Source organism: Bactrocera tryoni, chromosome 5 (assembly GCF_016617805.1).
Source record: "Bactrocera tryoni isolate S06 chromosome 5, CSIRO_BtryS06_freeze2, whole genome shotgun sequence".
In the NCBI taxonomy this organism is placed as follows: Eukaryota; Metazoa; Arthropoda; class Insecta; order Diptera; family Tephritidae; genus Bactrocera; species Bactrocera tryoni.
The window spans coordinates 9,285,686-9,306,309 of NC_052503.1; the positions used below are offsets into that span (position 1 = coordinate 9,285,686).

At 37.9% G+C, this 20,624-nt stretch overlaps 2 protein-coding genes across 2 annotated transcripts; both read right to left on the reverse strand.

Moving 5' to 3' along the window:
- Window positions 1–4,828: 4,828 nt before the first annotated feature.
- On the reverse strand, window positions 4,829–11,317 carry LOC120777731 (solute carrier family 2, facilitated glucose transporter member 1). Its single transcript, XM_040109221.1, has 3 exons — window positions 11,224–11,317; window positions 10,769–10,950; window positions 4,829–6,101 (listed from the first exon to the last, which is right to left on the reverse strand). Exons 1-3 carry the CDS (start codon window positions 11,315–11,317, stop codon window positions 4,944–4,946), a joined length of 1,434 nt encoding a protein of 477 aa, XP_039965155.1. The 3' UTR covers window positions 4,829–4,943.
- A 4,423-nt stretch (window positions 11,318–15,740) lies between these two features.
- On the reverse strand, window positions 15,741–18,667 carry LOC120777941 (facilitated trehalose transporter Tret1-like). The gene is made up of 3 exons (XM_040109543.1): window positions 18,412–18,667; window positions 17,033–17,205; window positions 15,741–16,972 (listed from the first exon to the last, which is right to left on the reverse strand). Exons 1-3 carry the CDS (start codon window positions 18,569–18,571, stop codon window positions 15,845–15,847), a joined length of 1,461 nt encoding a protein of 486 aa, XP_039965477.1. The 5' UTR covers window positions 18,572–18,667; the 3' UTR covers window positions 15,741–15,844.
- Window positions 18,668–20,624: the final 1,957 nt, after the last annotated feature.

The window sequence follows — 20,624 nt, forward strand, 5'->3', positions numbered from 1 at the left end:
CTTTTGTCTCTTTTTATGATATTTTCTTTCCTCTCACATATATATGCACATACACGTATGCCAGTACTCACGAAACACAAACTTAAAGCGGATAAATAAATAATTTATGTCCTCATTTTCCTCCTATTAGTTGCATAGTGGCACCAATTAGAGCACTAACCTCAAATGCATTTATCTCAAAAATGGCGTACAAAAGTTTTCGCTCTGTGAAAGTGTTGCCAGTTTGTGTTAACGCATGGTTATAAATATATTTACAGTCAAAATTAAACTCGTTTGTAATAAAATTAATATTTAAAGTTGTAACTGTCTCAAACAAATTGAATCAAATGATGTAGATTTTCAAAAATAAAATTTTGTCAACACTCTGGCGGGATTCACAGCTTTTTGCCAGTATCATCAATTTGTAAACATAATTTTGTTACCGAAGTTTTGGGCAGCTATGGTGTAGAAACTAAAATTCATTTACTCACGCTTAGCTACTACTTATGCCCGCTTCATCGGCTACCCCCTCAACCTAAAAGGACTCGGAATGCAACTCCAACTTTCAGCATTTTGTTCCAGTCGAGCAATTTGCTTTACTGTGTACTCTAAGGAGGACTTATAAAGTCTGAGATGAGACTTCAGAATTCGGCAGATGTTGTTGTCTGAAGAGATGACTTCAAAATTACGGCAAATTAAAGACGCTTTGAGCTTTGAAAAGTGTGTCAATTAGTTTTTTTCTTAATTCCATGTAAAAATCTTTTACTATAAAAAGTTGTACCAAATAAGACACTGTTTCGGAGCGATTTATGTAGCTATAGTTGACTGATTTGCTAAACTTTGATATCTCAATTCGCTGAAAGCGTACACTCACACCCACACATAACAAGCCACCAAGCCACCTTGGCATTCAAGCGTTTTAATATCGCCATATAACTATTTGCATCCACTTCAAGCGCTGCCACGCCGTCCTTCCATCCGCAAATCGCTAACAACAGACACTCCAATACATATGCACAGGCGTACATATGTCTGCATATCAGCTCATATGAAAATTGGTATCGATATTTTTTAAATTTTCCACATCATTAGATTAACTCACTCGAGTGAATTTTTCATCTTTCGCGAAAGCCACAAGCGCTCGTCTATATATATACTATATATATGTATATATATCTTCAATGTTGAACAAGTTATAAGATTGCAAGAACTTAGAAAATATTTCTTCTTCAGAAAATATAGATTTTACCTTTGTGGATATGAGCTGCCTTTAACATTTTGAAATCCAAAAAAATAAATGCTACCAATGTTTTTCCAAGTCAAAAATATTTTAATTTATGAAAAACGAGAAAATCTTCAATAGTCTTTACAACTTTCTTTTGCGGAGATTTCCAATAATATCAACTAACATTTATAATCTAAATACGATATATTTAAATATAATAACAATAAAGATCTTCTGATATCACAGCTCTAGACTTTTGCTTGTTGGGATATACTATATAAAGTCTAAAGTCTGTGGGATCATTCTGCATCGATTCAGGCCTTCGATCAAAACATCACGCGTGCCATTTACCAGTTACCAGCTGAAATGCTCGAAATAGTCATCATAAATTGGTCTCAATGGATGGTCAATCTGAGCCGTAGCCGCGGCCAACATTTGAAAGAGATAATCTTGAAAAAAAAATTGAATGCCAAAGAATATTCTTTCGAATAATAACAAACATTCCACAATAAATTTGAAGTTTCTGTATATTTTCTTTAGAAAGGTAGAGAACCTCGAATTTGATCACCCTTTATATAGAGACGTAAATCGATAGAGCCATGTTCGTCTGTCTATCTGTCTGCCCCACTGTTTCTATGTGAAGATTTGCACACCTCCATTTCTCTCCAATGAGCATAGCTTCATTTGTTGGAACCGACGATGTCGGACAACTATGGGATATAGCTGCCACACAAATCGTCAGAACAAAATAAAGTCCTAGTGAAGCGTGTTATAGTTTAATGCCTTCGGTTGAACGTTTTTACTTGTTTCAACATTTTTCGCCTCTTTCAAGTTCGTGCACTCCAGTGCCTTATTTAGAACCAAAGCCAGCTTCGATATACAATTCAATTGTGTTTTAGCATGACTCTTTATATCGTTAAGTTATAATTATTACTTTCTTGTAATGTTACTTTGAGTTAACGCGTAATGGAAGAACGGCGTTCCTGGTTGAAATTATTCTTCTAGCTAACCATACCACCTACATATATACAATCGTATGTAGCTAGTTTATTTCGGACTAGTTTATTTGCCATTTGAAAAATTTCCTTGTAAACGAAACTTTTTTGACTAGTTAAACTCTTTGTGGTTTTTTTCTAAACACCAAATATTTACCGCACATACAATATACATATGTAATTAAGCTTGTTAATCCGAAGCCATCGATTGTTTACTGTTCTCAAATATTAACTCATTTCATTTTCCCACTATTTAATTAAGCTTCGATGGAGCTTTTGCTCAAGTCGATACAGAAAAATACCGTTAATTATTCAGTATTCCCAAAGATAAATATTTTTCCCTACTGCTTGTAGGGAGAATTTTTATATTCCTTCGCCAGGCTTACTATTGTGTGCAAAAGATAGTAAGATTTTTTCATTTGAATTTCTGGCGAAAACCCATTCATCGAAATATTGTTTTTCTAGGTTGATATGACTGTCAGTGACAAATGTCACATCAAAATAATAATTAGTGTTTAGTGTACATCTGTCTCTTGTCCTTTGAAGTACATAAAGTGCATTCGGCGGTTTTTCTGATGAGCCAAATTATTCCATAAAGAAGTTCCATTGCAGTTTGTGTGCGGAATCAAATTCTGGTGTCGAAATATTCCAAACGTTGGAAAAGGCATTCAGTGATAATTGTTCGTCGGTAGCAAGTGTTTTTGTTTGGTACAAATTATTCAAAGAGGGTCGAGAACGAACTACGTCCAGAACAGCCATCAACATCAACAGATGATCAACACGTCAATAAAAAAATGGTGTTTAAGAATCGACGATTCTTCTTCTTCTTAATTGGCGTAGACACCGCTTACGCGATTATAGCCGAGTTAACAACAGCGCGCCAGTTGTTTCTCCTTTTCGCTTTCGACGTTTCTTAGAAGGTCCTGAGGTATTTGGAGTGTCTAAGCTGCTAATCATCGGTTCTACTTCTTCCTCAGAATTGAAATTACGATCGTCATCGCTCAAGTAGTCTACCAAATCATCTATGTCAATTCCAGCTCCCAAAGAACTCGCCAAAATCTGGGTCAGACAAACTGTCGTCGTCAATGTCGAGACCATCTTTACTTGCAGTATCATCCTCAAGTGCATGGCTTATCTCGTTGGTTGCCAGAGTCCTTAGTCGCTTGGCCATCCTATAAAGAATAATCTTATGTAAATATTCGCAGTGTTCATACAAAATTGTTCCCATTTCTGTATGATGTAGCCTAGAAGACACAATCTCTAAATACCACCTAATACAAAACTACTTAGAAAATATGAAAAGAGAGAAGTTTTATAGTAAACTTTGAACACTTACCTTTTTGATTTTCATAAAAAGAAGCACAAATAAACGCAAAAACTATTTTTTATTAATTTCTGTACTTCACCACGTGCTCACTGTTTGAAATATTTGACTTCACTGAAGAAAAAGCTTCATTGGAAAAAAGTAACGGAACTTAGTTTGTTTTGCTTATGCTTGATTAGAGGAATGGAGTGTAGACTACATTCTACATTGCTTGACAAGACGAAAAAAATTACTACGAGTAGAATTTGGGAAGGTGAAACGGTTTGTTGCCTGAAGTCTACCATACGTTATAGAGGGTTAACAGCCAGAAATCTTACTGGCATCGTCGAAATATAGGAAGCTAAGTGAAAACCATTTTGAAAGATCGTTTGGGTTTAAGAAAAGTGAAAGCACGGTAGATTCCAAAACCACTACATTTTTTCGAAAAACAGCGTCGCCTTAACATCTGTGAAACAAATCGACTACAAGGATGTTACTAAACGTGTTATTACTGTCAATGAGTATTGGATCTATGCTTACGACCCTGTAACAGATGATCAATCGGCCGAATATCGTGGAAAATGTGAGCCGAAGCCAAAACAACATCAAAGTAAGTCAACATCAAGGTGATGTAGAAAGTTATCTCCAATTATCGAGGTATGGTGTACTCCATATTCCGTAAACAAGGAATACTATTTTAGTGTTATGCGTCGTTTGCGCGAATCTATTTCAAAAAGGGATCGGTTATGGGCTGACAACTCGATGTTGTACCGTCGCATACAGCATTGATTCTTCGTGAAAGCAGAAGTAGGATTTCGATGAAATATTTTCTTTCAGTAAATATATTAATTTATGCAATAAATTATCTGCATACTTGAGCGCGTTTGTAGTACCTGAATTCGATTTATAATCGACATTTTGAGACTCAGAAAAGCATTTAAATTTTTGGTCGAGTTCCTAGTTCTAAATTAATTGTAGACTCCAAGCCTTAAGCTTTATTAAATGGGGGAATTATGGCATTAGAAACAGTTATAGTGTACTAAAAAATATATGTTTATATTTCCTTTCAGACAGTGGTGAACTGAGTCGAATTCGCCCTCAAAAAACGCTTTTGGGAGTGTTGGTCGTGGTGAGTTGAGCGTGCTTTTCACCTACTAGCTTCCTGCTCTTAACGCATTTTTTGGATTAACTTCGACGTTAAGTTACTGGGATTGAAACAACCGTGAAGTTTTGTTTGATTTTTGCTTTTATTTGCAGAACTGTATTTGTTTGCAATAAAAGCATTTCTAAATAATTAAACTAAATTATCTGCTAAAGTTATTAGAAAGCTTATAACCTTGACTATTATGATAGTAATATATTTTATATTTGTATATTGGCATAAGTATGTGGATCTAACTTACATAAATTCGATTTTATGGCTAAGACTAACTTAAATATATTAAGGAACATTGTTGAACTTTAGAAGACATTCATAAAGCGATGTTTTCATAGTTTCAGGCAAAGTGAATAAAGCTAGTATGCCTAGCAGCATGCCCAGCACGCCAACGATAAAGAAGAAGTGCGGTTCATTGAAATCCGTGTAGAAGACTAGCAAAGCCAGCGCTATTTGCACGAATTGTTCGCACACCACCATCACCGCCAAGCAGCAAGCCTTCGCAGACACGGTAAATGCTTCTGACATATACACACTGGAGACCAACGAAACGCCAGCGCATATGAAAGCCTGATAGCACCACATCAGGTAGACGACCAATTCGAATGTCAGGTGCGTCAGTAGAACCAACGAAATTTGCTCGTAGATATACCGCAGCACGCCGGCCAAGAGAAACGCGCAAGTTCCAGAGAAGAGCAGGCAAATAACAGCGATCCTTCGTCGCCCACATTTGTCCACGCACAAAGCGCCCAAAACGCTGCCGAGCACACCGCAAAGAGCCAAGAGATAAACACAGTTTGTGGCACAATTCAAGCCCGTCATACTTGCGGTGACAAATGTGCGATTGACGGGTAACGACAGCGAAACGGTGCCGTAGCAACGCAGTAACAGCATCTTGAGCAACGGCAGTGAGTTGCTCTTGCGCACCGCCCTCCGCGTTGTCTGTCGGCCCGCATCATGCTCCAGCATCTGTTTGCACTCCTCATGCTTTTGTGTCAACTCAGCGCTGGTGCAGCTGGTGCTCTGCAGTCGATTCATTACATATGTGGCGGCTAAGTTGCGCTCTTGCATGTGCAGCAGCAGCGGCGACTCGAAGCGGTAGAGTGTGTTGCAGGCGAGCGCACACAGCGCCACCAAGATTACCACAGTGCCATGTAATTGATTTAGGTGCAGCGGATAGCCCTTTGTGGGTTCGTATAAGAACCACAGTCGCGTGCAAAACAGCTGCAGACAGATGCCCAGCCAAAGGAAAACGCGCTCACTGGAAACCAACAAGCCACGAATGTCTTTGTGTGCCACTTCCCCGGCTGTCACGAGCCCTTGTACTTGATTGATGCCATAAGCGGAGCCTTCCAATAGGCAACTGCACAGTATGCAGGCAAACGAGGAGGGTGCGCAGGCAAAGAGCAGGCCCCCAAGCAGAAGGAGCGTGCCGCTGGTCCACTGAAAAGATAGCAAAAAACGATAAGCGATAAGGTAAACAGTAAATATACAGTTCACAAGCAAATATAGATAACGGTTCATATGCAAATTTCTAGAATGTGAAGGTATTTTGATTAATTTGAAAGCTCTCCCTCCCTGAAGTGCGTGTGTAATCTATGGGCATTAAATTGATTAGGGCCTACTTAGGTAGCATTATTGGTAAGTACTATTTATATCAAGTGGAAAAGTGAAAGAGATAACGCATTCGGTACATTCAGGTAAACGAGTCAGTAAACAAAATAACAATACTCTAATCAAGTAAGGAAGGGCTATGCTCAGGTACAACCGAATATTTTATACTCTTGCAACTAGCAGGAATTATAGCCAGGGAAACAATTTGAGGAGATAAACGACAATCAGATCGGAACCGAAGCATTTTATATGTACACTAGCTGACCCCGCAGCCGTTGTCCTGCGTGAAATTATGTGTTTTGAAATGAAAAAAAGTTGAAATTATATTGTGTCGAATATGATTTATTTTCGGTTTTTCTACATTTTTTTTTTCTAATGTAGCGCAACTTAATAAACATAATTTTTTGATTTCTGCTCTGGTGCGTAAATATACAGAGAAGATGGGTTTCCAACTCGTCAACACGCGACGTATGTATATCTGGCCGTGTGAAAAACATAGCATTTCCCGATTTCCTTGTGTCCTGTTGATTGTCAACGCAAAGGCAATTTTCCCTGGAAATTGATTACGTTTGAACTAAAATGGCTATCCCATGTGTTCGATAACTGCGTCATAATCAGTCGGGTTCCATTACACAGTTTCGGCGCATGAAGATTGTGAAACGTAATAATGACAGATCTAACTGTGAAACGCAATTTGGAAACTCCACTGGATAATTTACGGTTTCGTCTTCCTTGTCAAGACGATCGATCGATTTATAGGAGCGCAAACCTCCCAGAATTTGACTTTGAATCTTCCAGTTTAAGTCATTAACATCGGTATTTTTGGCAGCTAAAATTGAGCGTGCACTCAAGCAATTGCAGTTACGATAATTTGACCAATGTTCGGATAAACATTCGCGATGAGTTCATCTTGCGTTAAAGTGAATTGACAAAAGGAAAAACTGGAAGTATCAACCGAAATTTGCCCATTTCCAATTCTAAGCGAATACAATGTAAAATGTCGTCGGCAATGTAATTTTTTCGTATCCCATAATTAACGCGAATTTGAAGGCTGATATGTCGAAATGATCTTCGCGAAAAGTATGCGAACTTCAGTGGCATGCGAAGTAACTATCGCATTGTCCTTCGTCTGTTTCCAGTGATTATCATATTTCAGCAAATGCAACTGCTGGCATGCTTCTCAAAAAGTTGCACACACTGTACCATTCACAATACGCAATGGCTTAAATGAAGTTGAACCGCGAGACGCACAACAGTCGACAAACTTTCATGAATTGCAAAAGTAAATATCCTACAAAGCGCTTTATTGCAGTTCACACCCATTCGATACTGCTGATCTCATATCGTTCAAGGCCAATAACCGCTATGTTGCTTTCTTTGGAGACGTACTTGCAAACGTATTTGATCGATTTCACCAATCTGCAATATTCAACATTGACATGAGTTTTGAATGTGAATTAGACAAAAGTGGCGAATATGGTACGATCCATGTGTTGTCAGCTTCGATGTGTTGTTAACGTCGATATTCACGCCTCTAAATGCTAAATGTTCTGCCATTGTCGTCTCGTGAGCGACGCCGATACATTGAATATCCATTATTCCCATTTCCGTTTCCGAAAAAAGCACATGAGTAGTGTTTCGTGAATTTATTGTCAAACATACAAACCAAAGTGGGATTGTAAGGTTCGCAAGGTCCATGAACCATATTGGTTTTCACCACTTCGTATAATTCTGGATCTATCTCTGAATCATGAATTTCCGCTGAAGTGATTTCATCAATTTGATCTGGTGTAAACACCATCCGCATCCAAAGAAGAATGCGTGCGTGCGGCAAACATTTTGTTTGCTACTCTACAGAATACATTCAGCATCTAACAGCACCATATATACCATAGGTTGCTTCAAGATAAAGACCATCAAATATCGCAGCTATTGTTTAATAAGTCGTGCTGTGATATCGTTCCGATCGCTAGCTGATTGACCGCGATCCATAATTCCGCACGGACATATGTCATCGCATTTTGGGAGTACTTCTTGCCTTTTCTTGGGCTGCCATACGTTGATGGCAAAAAGAACGCCGACCAATATTAACGCGACCTCTTAGTGGCTTCGTAACAAATTTCAATATGCAATTGTTCACATTGTGTGAAACACACATACATAAAGTTTTCACTGAATAATTTTAAATAATTTTTCCTTTGGATAGCCGGAATAAAAAAAGCAAGCGATCAAAATTGAACAATTCAAATAATTTACAAATCAAAATATTGAAAAACAAAACAAACAAAAATTGAAAAAAAATGTGTATGGAAAATGTTACTTATTGGAATTGTCCAATTACCCGACTTCTCCTCAATAAAAGTATAAGGTATTCTGTTTCTAAACCTTTCCCGATCCACAACAAACAACCTTTCAATTTCAAGATTGGTTCAACCGTTCTCTTAGTTTTACTAACAAACAAACATTAATTTTTATTGTAACGTTTGTATGGGGAAAGGAAAAGGGCTGTTTTTAGGGGTTTTCCGGAAACTATTCGAATTTTTCTCGCCGTAAAAACCATCTTCGAACTTCAACGAACATTTAAGAAAAAGAATTGGCCAAATTGGTCCAGGCGTTATTGAGTTATGAGCGTACATATGTATATGTATTTTGACGATTCATTTTTATTTACTTATATAGGGTAGTCAAAAAATTCTTTTCGCATTTCTAATCAAACTTCAACTTATTTATTTTTTACATATAATGAATTTTAATGAACCAAATATGTACTATTTTGGTTGACCACATTTTGCCATTTTTCCGCTAGAGACATTATTCCATCAGTGTAAAACTTTTCTGGTTTCTCGGCGAAAAACTGCGACAATTCTTCTCTTGAAGCCAACTTTACTCCATTAAGGGAGTTCTGCATTGACCGAAACAAATGGTAGCCCGATGGCGCAAAGTCAAGGCTATATTGCGGACGCATGAAAACTTCCCAGTTAAGCTCTCCCAGTTTTGCAGAGTCATCAAAAATGTGCGTGGTCTAGCGTTATCCTGCCCTTTCTATTGATCAGTTCTGTCCTTTTTTTCGATTGCTTGCTTCAATCTCATCAGTGGTAAAATGTGGATTCAAAATCAATCGTTCGACCAGGCTGGATCAACTAATAGTGGATGATTCCTTTCCAATCTGACCAAACACTCAACATAACCTTTCGAGGCGTGAATCTTGGCTCTGCGTCCATTTGTTGAGCTTCACCACGCTTGGACTATGACCTTTCTCGCACATTATTGTCTTATTTGATCCACTTTTTGTTTCCTGTGACCATTCGCTTCAAAATGGTTCGATTTCGTTTCGCTTTAGCAAGGATCGCAGATGTTAATTCATCCATTAAATTTTTCACAGACAATTCATGTGGTACCCAAACATCGAGCTTCATTTTACAGCCACCCTTTTTTCAATGGTTCAAAACCCTTTTGATGATGAATGTTAAGTTCGTTAGTAATGTCATGGCTGCTTATGTGACGGTCCTGGTCAATCTTTTCCATAATTTCATCGACTTTTTCAACGATAGGTCGACCAGAGCGAGGTGCGTCTTTCATATCGAAATTTCCAGAACGGAAGCGAGCGAACCATTGTTGTGCTACACTTTTTCGACTACCCTATTATTTTATGCAGTAACTATATGGGAGTTGTGGTAGTATCGATCCGGTTTTATATATTAGCTATTATCATCCCACATATTAATACTCATATACTATTAGCAATCCTATGAAGTAAAGTCAGCCGGATGACCCTGATGTTAGTTATATGGAGACGAGGTTAAGTTTTCGCCCGAGCATATCTATTTCAAACACAAAGATATACTGTTATAAGTAAAATATGTTTTCTCATTGTTAGATATGCATATGGGAGCTAAAGGAAGTACTGACACGATTAAAACCATTTTTAACAACCAGGAATACTATCATAAGGGAGGGATTCTCTCTAAATTTCGAATATATATTTCACACTTTGACTGAAATTGTGCTATCTGGAAAGTAGGCCTAGTCGTATCTCACTATTACTAGAGACAGACAGTCACCCGAATTTCGATTCGTCTCGTCATCGTGATCATTTATACGAGTATATACATAACTCTATATCTATGTCGCCTAGTTTTAGGTGATAAATAGACCCGTTCCTCCTTTAAGGAGCAGGAACTATTTTGTAAAGCATTTAAGTTAAATAATAGGACTTTAATACTTTTTTTTAGTTCACAGCTAATAAAGAGAGTTTATTGCTCATTCTATGGTGGATCGCTGATAATGAAGGTTTAACAACTTATTCGTAGAGGTAACTAAATAAACCAATACAAGCTCCCGCATTGAAGCTGAATTTGATAACGCTAGCTTATCGCCAATAAAGTTGCATTTTTCTTAATAAATGGTTGGTATTTCTGATAGACTAGAATTTAATCAGCCCTGGGTCGTCTTCTAAACAAACAATTTGAGTTGTGTAGGTGTATTTAGGTACGTACATGTGATATATTCTTGCTAACGCGGTGTACGAACACGCCTGCCATGATTGCTCCTGCAGCCACGCCCACAAACCATGCGATCGTCAGCAGATGGGTGTCGATGAGCTTTTGGGAACCGCTAACTGGCTTCTCAAATATACACCAAGCCAGCTTCAAGCCACCAGCGAAGTAAATAGTAGACGCTGTAAGATGAATAAAAAAGTTGATGAATGATGATGATTAGTATAAATCATGTTTTTCATCCTTATTTAAGAATTCTTTTGAAGCGCTAGTGTGGTTTGTGGCCCCTATGGATTTTGTGCTGCCACAGGCTGCTTCGAAATGATAGGTTTAGCTCAAAAGGTATAGAGCATCATTACACTTTAATAATTTATCATAATGCCCGAATTTATTGCGAGATCAAAATTTTCTGCCCGACTAGCAATACTAGAAAGGTGCGTGCAGCCAGTACTCACCCGAAGCCATTGCCTGAAATTGAAGTCGATAACGGTAGAGCATACGCAGCCATGATTGTTTGCCCGGCTCTTCGATACTAGGCGGCAAAGGCATCACGTATGAATCGTCTGCGTTGATTTTTGCTAAGCAGTTTAACTTCCAAACACTTTTAACTGCTACTTTGATAGTTCAAGTATTTATTTTGATTAATTAATTTTACGACAACTCCACCGTAGCTTTTTCGAAAACTACCATTCTGGAGACCGCTATTGAACTTGTGACGGATTACTTCGATCTTTTACGATGCACTCACGAAATTAGAGACACTTGAAATACTTACAAATTCTCGTTAAAGTCTGACTTTGCCTATGATAAACACTTAGCGGACGGACGTTTCGTTGGTACAATGCTTGTTCGACTGACTCGCAACTGGTTTGTATTGCCAAAGAAGCGACTGCTGATAACAAAACTCGTTTATGCCAAAATTACTTTCAACAAGGTATGGACGTATGTGTGCATAGCAGTCAATATTATCGAACGTCAATATTTATCAGCGATAAGATAGTAATGCTATATGCTAGAAAATATCATCATTGACAGATTGCAGGCCGGGTATTTGCTTCATATCAATATAGTACTGAAGAGCTTTGCCGCACTTCTGAATAGATCTTTGGTTTTTGTTAGTGTAAAATACCACAGAAATAGCACATTTCGTTAAGTAGTTTGAAAAGTGGAAATCGAACCAATACCAACCATGTTATAGCCACGCGCAGTCGTATTTCTTACACTGTATACGAGCTCATACGTTGATAAAGCGAATGGGAGCTTAAGGTATGCCATATGAGACAAATTAGTATATACAATTGATAGCTGAAATACATCAAAATTAATATTGTTTAAATATTTTCAGCTTTAAGTTCTAATCAAACAAATAATACTGGTGTTTTGGCTAAAAAATGAAGAGTCTATTCGTGGATACACATACATCCATATGACTTTTTGAAGTGGTTTAACTGGAAGCAGCTTAAAATGTGTTAAAGAGCCCATAACTTGTTACATTGTAGAACTCTACTTTTGCACCCACAATCCATTATCTAATATAAAGTGTATTAGGAGATTTTTTTCTGAATTTCCCTCTTAATCTACAGATCCAGAGGATGACTTTTCTGGTGATGCCGAGAAAAAAATAGAGTCTACCTGTTCTAACATACATATTTTCTACAGTACGGGATTCTGAATATTTAAAAACCCAGCAATAAGTGGATTTTCATTGAAGAAAATAATAAGTAAGGCAACCGATCTGGTAACTTTGACAGCCGCTGAATATGTTGCACACAAACATTAACATGGGTACATATAAACATTAATACCCTGAACAGGGTATATTGAAGTTTGTAACGCCTCCAAGAAAACCTTTTAAAGTATATACCATATGTTATGTCAATGATCAGTGTGACAAGCTGAGTCGATTTAGCCATATCCGCCCCTCTAACTGTGGCTCCGCGACTAGTCCGTCAGGTTTTGAATTGTCGATCTGAAATTTGCACACATTCTGTTCTTCTCAAGAAGCTGTTTATCTTAAAAAATCGCCGACATCGAAACACTTCAGTATACGTTGGGGGATGGAGTCATATGTAGAAGTTCACGCAAGTGAGGAAAGTTCTCCGAGTGCCATTCACTTGGGAGTGGCCAGAAACGATTCTTTTACATATGGCTTAAGCAGCTCACGACTTCCGGTCTAAGACCAAGTATCCTCTGGGTAGCCAATGAATTTCCGATTGAATGCGAGCTAAAGTGAGAAGACGAACCATCCCTCTCCAGGGTAGTGCGCTGAGTTTGGTAACCGCTACGTAAAAAAACGCGGACAGTGAAAGTGAAGCAATTGCCTTGGAAGAGAAACTTCCCTTTTCATGACGACCATAGCAGACGTTTATAATTGCCATCTGTTTTTCTTTGTTAAGTAAACTCAACTCGGAAGAAACTAAGCAAAGAACTAGGCCATTTGATTCAAACCATTGACAGGCAATGTTTTCAGACTTAGTTGTACATATAGTGTTTCTAACATTCCCTGCACCTGTCAAGGGTATTATTACTTCGTAGCAACCGCAGTTAACGTGTGTTTATTTGAAAATGGATAAATTAATAAATTTTCTGCAGTGAATAGATTTGGTTTAATATCTGAGATAGCACCTGAGGGTGAGATGTGAGAGTGGCGTGCGTGAACGCCAGTAGTTATCAGCAATTAATGAATAAATTGTACTTGGTGCAAAGATAAGCAGAACAAAGCAAAGGCTTTGATCGATGTTAAGAGCGATTATGTGCTTGTGTGTGTTGTATTTCCGTTGGCTGGAGCAAATTAAATTTGAGTGATGTGGTTTAGTGATAATATACAATGCCGGCAAAAAGAATCAAATATTCGAAAGGATTAAGTAAGGCAACATGAAAAAGAAAACAACAAATTGGAAATAAGCAAACAGCTAAAAATATCCGCTCAATTTTAAATAACTTTAACGGAAATACAAATATTAAAATATTTACCAGGTATTTATATCATATAAATTCTGTTAATCCTTAAGCCAACTCACCGCGAGGAAAACTTGATTTAATGAGCTCGCTTAAACGCATTGCCTGGAGTGAATCCAATAATCCCGATACTCACTATCATTCGTGGCGTCAATTGTATTCTTTCTATACCAAAAAAAATGGTATATTACCCTCGTGGTAAAAGGGTTCATATTTACGTTGCATGATTTTATGTTAACATTTCTCACATTTAGTCTAGTCTTAAGATGTCCCAATTGATGGAGATGCTCCCCTTTATGCGGCTCATTGCTGGTCTTTGTTTACTTCCTGTTGGGGACTAATTGTTGCTGTCACCATTATTGTTTGTATTGGAAACATGCTAAATGTTGACTTTTATATGTCTTTTATTACCAAAAAGAGGAAGAAGTCATGACCATCGTGCCAAATTAGTAAGCTGTGTTTTTTGGAGTTTTGAAGACAATTATTCATTTGTATTTTGTGCCTTTACAGGTAAAAGTTAAAATATTCGTGATTCGCTTTGTAAATAGAAGGTGTCGAAATGTTTTGCATACAACACACCTTAAGTGTGTTTTGAATAAATCGGAAAATAAATAGAAATAATAAGTGTAGGTAAACCAGAGCTGTCAGCTGATATCTAGTAGTAGCAATAAAGTTTGTACTGTCTATATACCTTACCAACTACATTTGTGGACAGAGCTGCACCAAACCAAACATTTGTTTTGTAGGCTAGTGTTGTAAAGGGTGATCTATTTCGAGGTTCCCTATTTTTTTCTCAAAGAAAAATAGACTTAAATTTTATTAAAATTCGGCTCGAAAACGTCGGATCTTCTTGGAACTTTTTATGACCCCATGGAGCGAAGCCATCTCGCTTTGGCAGGTCGAGTGGCTTCAGTTCAGAACGGCGCCGAATCGACTCTCCACGGTCTTCGTGTACACTGTCAGCTATGGCTGCTTAATTTTCTTTACTGCGTGCTGAACGTGATTCTATTCGTTAGAAAATTATCCAATAATATATGCTGGGTCTCAAGATAGGTGATGGTGTTGCGAATAATTTGTCTGTCTTTTCCTTATGCCCACATCAATTTTGGCCCAAATATTATTGTCATCGTAATATAAATGAAAACGAATGTTTATTTCAAAATTAGAATACCCGTGACAGACATGTAGTAACAATACCATAGGTTTAAAAATTTTTTTTTAAATTTGTGGTTGCTTAATTATATGTCAAATGCTGGCGGGAGAGGAAGACCTCCACTCCGTTGGAAGTATCAGGTGGAGAAGGACCCGGCTTCGTTTGGTACATCCAATTGGCGCCAGGTAGCGAAAAGAAGAAACGACTGGCGCGCTGTTGTTAACTCGGCTATAATCGCGTAAACGGTGTCTACGCCAATAAAGAAGAAGAACTATATGTCAAATCTTTTAATACCAAAGCAGCGGTGGGCTAATTCAAATGACCCTAATAATTTACAAAAGTTATAAATTTTGTCGTTAATACAATATAGGCTTCGAGGGGGCGTAGTATTTGGCATTTGCCTAGGGCGGTAAATTGTTTCGGGGCTGCTCTGTTTATATAGCTATATACATACATGATGGAAAGTTTAGGTTTGTGTCTTTTTTGTGAAGCTTTCAAAAGGCTTGCAACCTTTCCCGAAAGATGTCGCCCAACAAACTTGTGCTTGACGGTTTATTTTAAACTCATCCCCGCAGTCGAACCAGAGAACATTCATTAACATTCTGTGATATAAATATATACTTACATATATGTAGCTAAATGACTTTTTAAGCTTATATGTACAGTATATGTATATAAATTATTGATATTAAAAATGGCACAAGACTTGAGTAATTTTAGCGGGTTTCGTGACTTCTGCCTTTGTGGAAATACCATCATGAATGACATTCGGTTATTGGACTCTTTAACTAAAGTTATGCTTGAGTGTGTGCTAAAATGACTTCGTACGATCGAATCTAACCAAAAAAAGAATTGAATATCTTACTATTTCTATGATTTTTTAATCACTCATGTTGAAAAAAAACTTAATAAAAAATCACAAAGTACTTTATTCATAATGAAATAATATCGTGTTTGAATGACATTCATCGGGTTAAAATGCTTCTGAATTTACTTTGAGCTTCTAGCAAAGAAACTTGCTTGGTCTCTGGTAGACAGAACAAGCTTGAAAAGGAGAACGCCAAATAGAAGACACCAAATGTAATAAAATATGCGGCCAAACTGTCTTTGTCTGGCGTACAAACGCCGATAATAAGTAACACGAGCATCTCCACGGTGAAGGATAGAGCAATGTAGTAGGTTTTCAAGTGCAGCGGAAATGCTTCCGTCAAATAGGCTGAGGACGCGCTGTTGACGAAGCTCACCAAAAGCCCCAGCACAAAGAGCATATACAGCACAGATCCCATTTTCGACGGAATGAAATAGTTGACAAAGTCATTGTAAATGGCGCCAATGGCGATCGCCAAGGCACCGCTAAAAAGTGCGCCGATAAGTAGCATCAACTTGCGGCCAACTGAGTCCAGGCAGAAGGCTGCTATGTAGGTGCCTAGCCACAAACACAACCCGTATATTATCCAAGGCCAAGTGACGAATTGTTCTGCATATACTGTAGACGACCATAAAAGTCCTGTCGCAATGGCTGGCGAGAATGACAGAGCAACCAGGCCGCGGAGTAAGCAAAGCTTAACTAGTGCTGGTATACATTTATCGCCATTCGGGTCGCTGGCTTCAATGTAGCGCCTGTGCTCCTCCAAGCGCTGATATGTCTCCTGGGTTACCACGAACGGTTGCTGCAGACGTCGCAGGCAATCGATGGCCTCATGCTCGTTACTAAGCATCAAATGATGAACGGGTGATTCCACTACAAAGAAGTATGACATGAGAAACGCTAGTACGGCATAGATGATAACGATGGTGCCGTGTAGCTGAGTGGTTCCAAAGGAGTTGTTTGAAGTTGATGCGTTATAACTGAATGAGGACGCGAATACAATTTGGAGGCATATTCCGAGCGTTATACTGCCTGATATGAGGATTCCGGCGCCCAAGCCGCGCTGTCCACTGTTTACCTCTTCGCCAATCAGCACAATCATTGGCACGAACACGAGCCCCACAGCGAAGCCATTTAAATAACGTGCGACTGCAATGCCGCCGTATTTATCAGCCAATGCCACGAAGAATACACCTCCGAGCAGAATCAGAAACGCCGAGAATATCTGAAATGTAAAAGAAACAAAGTCAAAATATTCGATTACTTTCGTTTGTGTTGACCTTACATAAATGAGTTTCTTTGATACGCGGTTGGTGATGAATGCTGAGACTGCAGCTCCGATAATTGCGGCGAGATACCAACATATCATGATGTGGGTATTTGTTTTGAAATCCTGCACATTGTCAAAGCCACAGCTCCAAGCGATATTCATGCCGCCCGAAACCAAAACGAACAGAGCTGAAAATGTACGAGACTGGAGTATGTATACCGGTGCACAAGAATGAAAGAAGAGCAAATAAGTCATTTTATCTTAAATGAGCTTTGAAGAAGGTATTAAATCGAAGGCATTATGTTTATGGATCCTTAGTGGTTTTTTAATAAACTATAAATATTGCTTAACAAATAACTCTTTCCTAAAATAATCGAGCCAAACATTTTACAGCGTCTCCAAATGCTATTATTTTGATTTTCCTATCGGTTTCGAGATATCGTCAGTATCAAGAATCAATCTTCGCCTTATCTGGTAGAAACAAAAATTATTTCAAAATAGAACAAGAGTACCCTCTCCTTACCTCTCTTACTTGTTACCTGTGAAATGTTTAAAAAGATTTGGCAAAATCGTGTTTGTATTATTGGCAAAGTTTTCGGTCAAATTATAAATGTAAAACAAAGTAAACAATTTGAAAATTGTTTTTGTTTATTTTTTCTCACACCTTATCACAACTGTGGTGATTTGATGAATATAGTAGGTAGCTTTGAATTTAGCATTAGTCACCAACGCTAATAAGATAAGCGGGTACAGCTGGTTTTGTCCTTCCAGCTGAGAGGTTAGTGGTATTCTTAAAATAGTCGTAACTTTAAGAATTGTTGTGCGTGTTTACTTTCATGCAACCACAAGCGTTCATATGAAACGAATGTCTCTAAAAAATATTATAAAGACATTGATTTTGTTTAAAAAAATGTGAAAATTATTCAAATTTGTTTTCTACGTTCTAAAAATGGTCCAAACAGTCCCTTAAATAATATAAATTCCCTTTCTTAGTTTTCTGCAAATGATATTCTTCGCTTTCACGTTCAACGTAATGGACAACTTTAATGTCAAACAGTTGATCACAGGCATTTGGCGCGATGACCTTCAAGCATTCCAACTCCATAAAAATGCTGACAGAGTTTTTTCGACGAAAGCAACCGACAATACAGCGTCAATGGCAACAACACCAGCCTTGACGAATAGTGGAAAATCAACAATTCGGAGAAAATTCCCCTTTTTACTTTACTTTTCTTTAGAATGTACTAACGACTTTGCATTTCGTTTCTGCTTAGGTATAAATGCTCGCAGACTTATGGATCCCGTTTTTTCACTCAGAATTAGAGAAGCCTCGAAGTGAATTGTCGAAGACGAATTTTCGTTTCTATCAACACCTAATACTAAAAAGTATTTACCTGCTCCGGCGGAGTTAATTTCCGGCTTATTGGCTCGGTTGCGTGCGAACCAACCTGTTGCTGCGAAAGACGCTTCTGAGGGAGTGGTTTGAGTTCCTATTGTGCCATAGGTTGGCTGTCCAGTCGCCTGGACAGGCGGATATGCGCCACGGTTTTCCATATTCACTAAAAGCTTACTGTCGTTCAGTTAAAAATAAACGGATTAACAGGTAATTATTTGCCAACTGCTTTCTCGTTTAGTCGCGCACATACTGAATTCTCGATATGGGCGATCAGTACGTGCATACCGGCTCTGTGGAGTCTCTGCTTGCATGTTTAGGGTATGTGTGCGTTATACATAGTTGGCGTGATTGAGTGATATCAGCTGATATATACTCATATACTGTCCATCACTGCAATAATTTTTATGCATTTTTGTTGTAAATTAATCTCTCCAACATGCCTACTTATCATACTTTCGTGGATCGCAACGAACATGCGAGAGTGCTATATACTAAGTACAATGCTCGCACAAAGAAAGAGTTTTATTGTAAGCGGTTTAACGAACGGTGAGAGTCGTGTGAGAGACGTTCGTCAAACTGGAGTGCAATATTTCTATATCACTTTTAACAACTGGATTTTTCATCTACACACATTCGTACAAATATAAAATGCTGATATGAGACTCTCTAAAAAATTCATCGATTTTTATTTATGACTAACTCTGCAAATTGGCAACGACATTCACATTCACATTCATGCTGATAAATGTAAATATATATAGCTTTGAGGGTAAAGAGTATAGTATAGAGAGAGTTGAGTATATGATTACTTACGTTACTGATACTGATTTTTTTTTTTCAAATGATGATAACTGTAAATAAAGTAAAATATCCCTTATGTGGCCAACATTATCGTTTAGTATCTAATTGTTTCCATTATGACATTACAGTAAACACTAAGAAAGGAATAACCGATTGAAGAGAGTATTGGATTAGAGGATACAAAAAATTATATAAAAACAAGTAAGGAAGGGCTAAGTTCGGTTGCAACTGAACATTTTATACTCTTGCAACTTGCAGCAATAAAAACCACCGTAATGTGTAAAAAGTTAACTTGAGGATCAAATATATTACATATAATATACATATATAATTCATACAGTGACCGACATAAAGGAGTAAAGTCAGCCGGATGTTCGAAAATCCTGATAACAGTTATATAGGTGTAGGCCAAGTTTCCTCCGAATTTTAATTATTTTAGACACATAAGTAGATACACTATTATGTGTAATTTTCATTGAGATAATTCAAATATTATTCGGCCGCGCTTCAAAAAAAATAACCCTGGTCGGTCCAACACTGGGGTGTATAAAATTCTTTTCGCGTAGAACTCCTTTTTGCGCATTAAATCGCCCGGAAGTTCACAAATCTGTATATTAGATATATGCGGGCTCAAAGAAATATTGACCCGATTCAATCAATTTTTGTATATCCCATACATTGACCGATAGTTTTGGCCAAAAGTCAATTATAGATACTGGGGTCCATATATACGGTACCCAGGGGCTTGAAAAATTTTTTATCATAAGGCGACATACCATAAATGATATACAAGGTGCGTTCCAAAGTAAACAGGACTTAAAAAAAAAAACAAAACAAATGGTTTTTCAGCAAAATCAATTTATTTTATTCAAAATAGTCTCCTTCTGCTTCAATACAGTTTTCTGCACCGTCCAAAAGCATGTCGAACGAGTGTTTTAGCTTGTTGGCCGGTGCAATCCTTTTGAATGGCCTCTACGTCTGCATAAGGCTTTCCTTTCGTGGGTAAATGCATTTTTCCGAAAAGAAAGAAGTTGCCCGGTGCCATATCAGCTGAACACGGGGAGTGTTTAATGGTTAAAATGTGATTTTTGGTCGAATAATCGTCCTTAGAATCTTGGATTCTGAGCAATTTTTGGTCGTCAGACAATTTTTGCGGAACACACCTTTCGTAAGCCCAAATGTTCGGTCAAAATGCGATAAATTGATGTTTTGGAGATGTTCAATTCCATTTCTCTGTATTTCAATGATGATTTCGATTGATTTTTGATGAATTTACGCACAGTTTCGATGGAATTTCCGGTGATCACGGATTTTGATTGGTCCACATGTTGATCGTCATTTATGTATGTCCTCGCGACCACTTTGAAAACGTTAAAACCACTCGTGAACTCTGCTACGAGATATGCAATC